We start from the raw sequence: 7,409 nt of genomic DNA, 5'->3' as shown, positions 1-7,409 counted from the left end.
TATCAAGGGTCAACCTTGTAACCTAAATATGGTATAGGCCTCTATAAGATCGATAAAATGTATTTTCTTTATTAGAAATCACCGGAAACATAAAAAGATAATTAAAGAAGCAAATTTATTTTGTGGAAACATACAGTACTATTATTAAATGATAGGCGATACATATTTACAATACTCTAACGTAATTGTTTCGTACGTTACTTTACTCATAACATTATTATAAACCTACAAACGAATTAGTTTGGTATAGCACGTATACATATATTTGGTCTATCTCAAAAACACCGGTCACGACTTTCAGCGCAGGGCCAAAATGGCGACAATCAGTTTAAGATAGCAAGTGACAGCAATAATTGTTAATTAAAGGTCTGTGGAACTGAAATAAGAAAATACGGAACCCCCCCAAATTCAGCCATTATTGTATGATCTCCCGAACATTACGAACTCCCGATTCGGAGTCGTAACTTTAGACGGCGAAATAAATAATAAAATAAATTCCTCGGACATCACATAAGAGTTGTGAAACTTTTTTAGGAATATCCTAAGAGCCAGTCCACACGGCGCGTTGCGTCAGCGTTGCGTCGACGCAGCGCTACCACTGCGTTGTTTTACATACAAATAACCAAGGTGTTCACACGGCGCGCTGCGTCGTCGCAACGCACACATGACGGACAGCAGCCCCCGAGACGAAGCGGGAGGGGGTTTACTCGTGCGACGTCGGAGCGTCAGCGCTCAGTTGCTTGTGCGTTGACAGAGAGGATACACGGAAGCTCATTTCGTTTTACGTTTACGTTTTTGTATTTAGTTTTATTTGCAGGGTAATTAGTTTTATTTGCAGGGTAAAATGAATACCATTGAAGAAATTGACATAGATTACTTGATTACATTGATACAGGAAAGGGAAATTATATGGGACAAGTCAAACGTAGATTTTAAAAATAAAAATTTAAAAACAAAAGCCTGGGAAGACATATCAAAAGTTTTATTTCCTGATTACGAGAATTTCACAGCTGAACGAAAAAATAAAGTTGGTGAGTTCACAGTACAGATATTTATGTTTTTTTTATTTAAGAGGGCTTTCAAGATTTTCTTGCACCGCCAATTCCGCGATCAGTACAAAATTGAGTAGTCCACTTGCAAACCACGTTATGTTAAAAAAAAAACATTTTTTATCCAATGGCGCCAATCGGTTAAGGATTTAAAATATTAACGTCAGCATTTAATATACTGTGTTAAAACTCGCTATGATAAGAATAAAATGGGATTGAAATCTCAATACTTTTGCAAAAGTCGTTATGTTGATCGGCAGTCCACTTTCAAAAATCGCTAAGTTTGTATTAACTTGCAAACGACGCTAAGTTGCGTGGTGACTTTTGCAAAAGCCGCCATCTTGAGTGCCAGTACGCATAATACTGTCGAAGTGCATGCACGCGTTGCTTTCTTCAGATACTGCAGGCTTTTAAAAACGAGGTATTTTCTATTAAAATTATCATGGAGTATCAAGAACAAGAAGTTGTTTTGGCACCAAACAGAAGAGGACGTAAAAAGATAGCTGATAAATCTACATGGAAGAGAGAACTTGAGAAGTCGAAACGGTAAGATTATTATTTTATGGTTACCTTTTGTAAATAGGATAGATACCTGGTTATTTGCTGGGGATTTTTTTGCTCTATTGTTATTTATTAATGTGCCTATCTGTTTTGTTTTAGACATATGCCTAAGGGACTGCCAGTTATACCACAATGTGTACATGGAAATTCAAAACAGGGATACAAGTGTAACGACTTAACGGTTCAAGACTACAGTAAATTTCATCGGAATTTTTATTCAACTTCAGTTAAAGTCACCCAAGATACTTTTTTATTAAAATACTGTACAGCGCAAACTCCTAAAAAAGAAGGAAAGAGAAAATCCCAGACTATATGCTATTTTATACCAAAGCACGAAAATTTGGCTGGAAGACGCCGCGTCAAATTAATTAAGGTGTGTCAAAAAGCAATGACCACAATTCTGGGAATCTCTAGGGACAGAATTCAAAGAATTTGTAAACAGCATTTAATCACGATGGCAATGCCGAAAGAAAGAAGAGGAGGTAATAGAAAGTCCAATCTGTATTCTGATCGCACAGAATCCGTAAAATCGTTTATAAAGGGACTTGAAGCTTTGGAATCACATTATGTTAGAGGAAGATCTACTGTGCAATATCTGAGCAGCGATCTAAGTATAAAAAAATTGCATAAACTTTACAACGATGACGCTCAGAATGTGTCAGTGAGATATGAATTTTTCCGACGTATCTTTAACAAGTACTTTAATTTGAGTTTTAAGTCTCCCGCTACAGATGCATGTTCTAAATGCATTCAATTAAAAGAAGTTATTAAAAGAGAACGCGACACAGCAAAAAAACAGCTGCAAATAGCTCAGCTTCGTATTCACAAGCTAAAGGCCAAATGCTTTTACACTAGCCTCAAAACACAAGGCGACAACGAAATAATTTTCTCTTTTGACTGTCAAAAGAATTTGGTTTTACCAAAAGTACCAGACCAGAGTGCCTACTTTAGCCGACAATTGTATACGTATAACTTAACAGTATGTCAAGGGCCATCTCGTGGGGCTCAAAACTGTTTAAACACATTTATTTACACGTGGTTGGAAACTGAGGCAAAGAAAGGATCTAATCAGATTGCTTCGGCGGTATTTCATCGGCTAATGAATACCAATTTTGAAGACACTGTTAGTCATATTAAATTATTTTGCGACGGTTGTGGGGGGCAAAATAAAAACTCAATCGTTTTGGGAATGTTGGCATATTGGCTAAAAACAAAAGCTCCACGTCACATCAAGAAACTTACGCTGATATTCCCTGTAGTGGGGCATTCATTTTTGCCCCCCGACCGTGTATTTGGAAATATCGAAAGAGAAATACGTCCTTTAGAAGTCATTGTGGAACCCCAGACATATTTTGATATTTTTAAAAAGTATGGTACGGTTCTCAGACTAGGCAGCGACTTCCATTTTTATGATTGGAAATCAAGCGTTAAAAACGTACTTAAGTTACCTGGATCTTGGCACTTTCAATTTAATGCCTCTAAAAGATTCTTTTTAAGAAAGGATAAAAATAATAGAATTGCCATTAAAGGGGAACCTAATTATGTATCTGAGGTAATAAATTATGGCAACGTTTGCAAAAGAGGCAAATCATTCGAAAATATTGTGCCCGTTATGATGAATGTTGGAGTTCCAGTAAAACCAGTAAAGTTAAATGATGTGCGAAATCTTTTGAAAAAACATTTCGGTGAAGATTGGGCTTCTTACGATTATTTACAATATTACAATTTTCTTCAAGAAGAACCAAATGAGACTGTTATAGAAGAGACTGATAATGAAGAAACCATAATACACGAAGAAATAGACTTAAGAGTGTAATAATAGATAAAAATTGTAATTTCTTAAGAGTAGAGGAAAATAGAAGCTTATATTTGATTATTTCAAAACTGCCTATGTTGATTGCATACAACTGCAAAACTATCTATGTTAAAAAATCTTTTGCAAAACTAGCTATGTTTAATTTTAAAATGCAAATTAAATGATTATTATGAAAGAGTGATTTTATTTGCTAACATAATTTAATTCGATGTGCTACTAAGTTCATGTAATACACAAAAAAATGCATCTTAATATCGTAATTTTAAGTCTAAACATTTTAATTAGTTTTCTCAATTAATTGCTGCATAAACTTAACGGGGTTTGAAAGTGGACTACTCAATTAATATCTCGACACTCTAAAATTTTAAAACTTAGGGAATTTAGATTAGCGTGAGTACTATTTTATTACTTAGCTCAAAACTAACCTAGACTACGCTGAGTAGGTATAAAATATTATTTTTTTACTGATCGCGGAATTGGCGGTGCAAGAAAATCTTGAAAACCCTCATAATACAATTATACCTTATTTAGCTGCCAAGGCAGAGTTCCTCTAGTCATAAAATAGGTCGCATATTGCTGTCTTATGACATTCGGTGCTGTCTGTTCTTCATGTACGGGTTGTATTGGGAGAAATTCATCAACACTTATAGCAAATTTATCTCTTTGTCTAAAACCGTCTCGATCAGCGACAAAATTGTGTAATACACAACATGCTTTTATAATGTCAGTAGCGAAGTCATAGGACACGTCTATCGGTCTGTGAAAAATGCGCCATTTGTTAGCCATAATCCCAAAAGCGCATTCGACATATCTTCTGGCTCTGCTTAGACGGTAATTGAAAACCTTTTGTTGTAAGTCGAGATTTTGACCGCCATATGGACGCATAATATGTTTGCTCAGTCCAAAAGCTTCGTCACCCACAAATACATACGGGGTTGGTATATTGCTACCAGAGAGTGGCTGGGGTTGAGGTAGTGGTAAGTTGTTGTTAATCATTAGCTCGTACAGTTTAGAATTTTGTAATATGGTTGAATCGCATTCTTTTCCGTATGCACCGATGTCGACAAATACGAATTTGTAATTTGAATCCACAATAGCTAGCAACACAATCGAAAAAAAGGCTTTATAATTAAAAAAAAGTGAGCCACTATTTGCAGGATTACACACGCGGATATGTTTGCCGTCGATGGCACCAACACATTGAGGAAAATTTGCCTTTACATCAAAACCCCTCGCTATTGTTTGGAAACTTTCAGTTGTCAGTTCAGGGATGTTGTCTCGAAGAAGATTGGTCCATATAGCACGACAAACTCTTTGTATTATATATGCAATAGTAGATTTTCCCCGTTTGAATTTGAAATGTAAATCAGTTATTGAATTTCCACTTCCTAGGTATCTGAAAAGAAAATAATTATTATAATATGCATTTATGAGATAGATAGATACCCGAAAAAAAATACTGACATATTCAGACATCGATAGCAAATAACTTTCTCTATGTAACCAATTAATTCTGGAATCGCGAAAAAAATAGCAGCTGTTGCATACATTTTGATTCAGTAGGTATTGCTTTTTGTATGTAACAGCTGTTATATTTTCACGATTCCAGAGTCGGTCACATAGTGTTTGTTAACGATATCTGAATATGTCATTAAATTTTATCGAGAAATTCACTATGTATAAATTATTAAATCATGTTTACTATTGGTTTTGCAGGTAATGATTTAATAAAAAAATGGAGAAGTGTAAAAGATAATTACTTCAGATATTCAAAAAAATTAAAAGAAGCATCAAAATCGGGCTCGGGCGCTACGAAACTGAAGAAGTATCATTTATACAATCAACTCCTTTTTTTGAGAAAAGTGGAACAAAATGCCACCGAATCTAGCTTAGACTCGCCTAGAGAAATCAACAATGAATCTACGTCTACAAATGATGACATTACCACAGACAACACTCCGCGCTATGTTCCAGTCGCGCGCAAAAGGGCAATGCAAATGGATGAGTTTGAAAGAGAAGGACTAAAACTTCTCAAGGAGCCGGAAAATCGCCATATGTCCTTTTTCAGAGCTATATTGCCATCTATTCAAGAATTTTCCGACCGAGAAACTCTCCGTTTCCAAAGTAAAGTTATACAAATTATAGATGAAATGCGGTATGGACAAACATCATCATATGTGAGTGGCCCATCAACGTCTCACCAACCACCATATGGGTATCAAACAGCAAATTTTCAAAGTACATACATTTCTGATTTTAATAATTCAATTACATCTCCAGAAACATCTCAAGCAAGTGAAGAAACTGAATACGATTTTTCTAATTTGTAATTACTGGATGATATCTCTCTTAAATAATGTCTAAATTTAAAATTATGACAATTGCTGATTATTTGTGAGTTGATTACTAATTAAACAAACCAAAAAAACTGTTATATTTTTATTACTTAAATATATTTATATAGTTACCTTAAAGTGATTCCCAGCATTTCTACTGGTTCCACTGGATTCCTCATATTAGTATAGTTTTTTCGTATGTGTGGTTCTAAGGACTTCAATAAACATTCGAAGCTGGATACACTCATTCTAAAAAAATTATAAAACTTCTTTTCGTCTAATAGCAACTCCCGATATTCTAAAAAAAAAAACTGTCCATCACGATTTCTTAATGAAATGAAAGGACTGATCCAGTACCGTCTTGTGATCTTGCGTCGATTTCGGCGGTGACGTAGTAATAGGAGCAATGCTAGACGTCTTTTCCGATCCATGATTTGCTATAGACTGACTGCGAATTTTTTTCAAAATACTTGCCGCAACTGTGCGTCGCCGCTGCGCCGACGGAACGTTGACTGCGTCATAGTAACGCTGCAGCGCCCGTGTGGCCGGCTATGCGTCAAAATATTTGCGTTGCGACGACGCAACGCAACGCAACGCGCCGTGTGGACGGAGCTTAAATCAATAGGCATCCGTTCAAGGTGATTCCTAGATTCATTCACCAGTCAAATTTAGTGAAAACGGGCATAAATTTCTTATTACCTTTTATTTCACATGGACAATTTTAAATTGCTTCAACTTGTTATCGGCTGTTTTTTTTATACATTTCAGGGCTTAGGAATAAGGACACAAATGTTTCAACACAAATACATTTATTTTTAATAAGAAAACCTGAAATAGACATTATAGAAATACAATGAGTAGGTTTTTTTTACCGCCATCAGTGGTTTTGCAATGTAGTTTTTAAGTAAGACGGATTCACAATAGTCTGATTTTGTGTCGTGACTCAGCAACAACTGTTTACATTTTAAATGTTTCATGCCGGGGCCGGATGCTTCCAAGCAAACTTGTCCTTAAGAAATTCATCAATTGTTAGTTAAGAACAGATCAACATTTTTTTTTACTTACGAACCTATTCTTACATCCATAAAGGTTTATGAAAAGATATTTATATACCTATATGTGAGATGATATTTAAAAGATACAAAAAAGTACGGAATTAAAATAAATAAAAAAGCTCGACACTACACTTTTAAAAAAGGCGTCATCACAGAAGCCATATTGAATGTTTAAAAAAAATATATAGCCAGTTTCACTCAGGACATTAAAAGAATGCTAACGATATCCCAAACATAGATATATGTTCAGGAATTCGAAAGTTATGGTCGAAACTCAAAAAACCCTAAAAATAATACTACTTTTTTGGCAGCACTTTATCAAAATTTAAATATGTGGACTACAGGCTTCTACAGCAACTGAGAAAAGTGCTGATAGTTTTTAAACTGATGAAAAGATCAGATCAGACATAACTAAAGCAATTTGCCTTTAAAAACTTAAAAACTTACATTATAAAATTGTTACGATGTTTTCGACATATACACAGGCAGACAAAACGGGCCAACATGTACCGCCCCTTTTATGAGTTGATAATTGGGCCCTTTGGCATCACAATACAAGATGACACTGATGTGAATCCGAGTTTACTCTTAA

The 7,409-nt window shown here is 35.2% G+C and overlaps 2 protein-coding genes across 3 annotated transcripts; one reads left to right on the top strand and one right to left on the bottom strand.

Moving 5' to 3' along the window:
- The first annotated feature begins 542 nt into the window (after positions 1 to 542).
- On the top strand, positions 543 to 5,901 carry LOC120630329. Its single transcript, XM_039899523.1, has 2 exons — positions 543 to 1,031; positions 5,143 to 5,901. The coding sequence occupies exons 1-2, from the start codon at positions 845 to 847 to the stop codon at positions 5,754 to 5,756; spliced, it is 801 nt and encodes a 266-aa protein (XP_039755457.1). The 5' UTR covers positions 543 to 844; the 3' UTR covers positions 5,757 to 5,901.
- On the bottom strand, positions 1,313 to 6,306 carry LOC120630328 (protein ALP1-like). 2 transcript variants are annotated; one of them, XM_039899522.1, is made up of 3 exons: positions 6,237 to 6,306; positions 5,895 to 6,011; positions 1,313 to 4,822 (listed from the first exon to the last, which is right to left on the bottom strand). In XM_039899522.1, the coding sequence occupies exons 1-3, from the start codon at positions 6,281 to 6,283 to the stop codon at positions 3,943 to 3,945; spliced, it is 1,044 nt and encodes a 347-aa protein (XP_039755456.1). In that variant the 5' UTR covers positions 6,284 to 6,306; the 3' UTR covers positions 1,313 to 3,942. The 2 variants fall into 2 exon arrangements, with proteins under 2 accessions (XP_039755456.1, XP_039755455.1); XM_039899521.1 differs by lacking the exon at positions 6,237 to 6,306 and having other exon boundaries at positions 5,895 to 6,214.
- Between the last annotated feature and the right edge of the window lie 1,103 nt (positions 6,307 to 7,409).

This window comes from Pararge aegeria, chromosome 16, assembly GCF_905163445.1.
Source record: "Pararge aegeria chromosome 16, ilParAegt1.1, whole genome shotgun sequence".
Taxonomy (NCBI): domain Eukaryota; kingdom Metazoa; phylum Arthropoda; class Insecta; order Lepidoptera; family Nymphalidae; genus Pararge; species Pararge aegeria.
The sequence above is the reverse complement of the archived record's forward strand: the minus strand, read 5'-3'. Positions and strand labels throughout refer to the sequence as shown.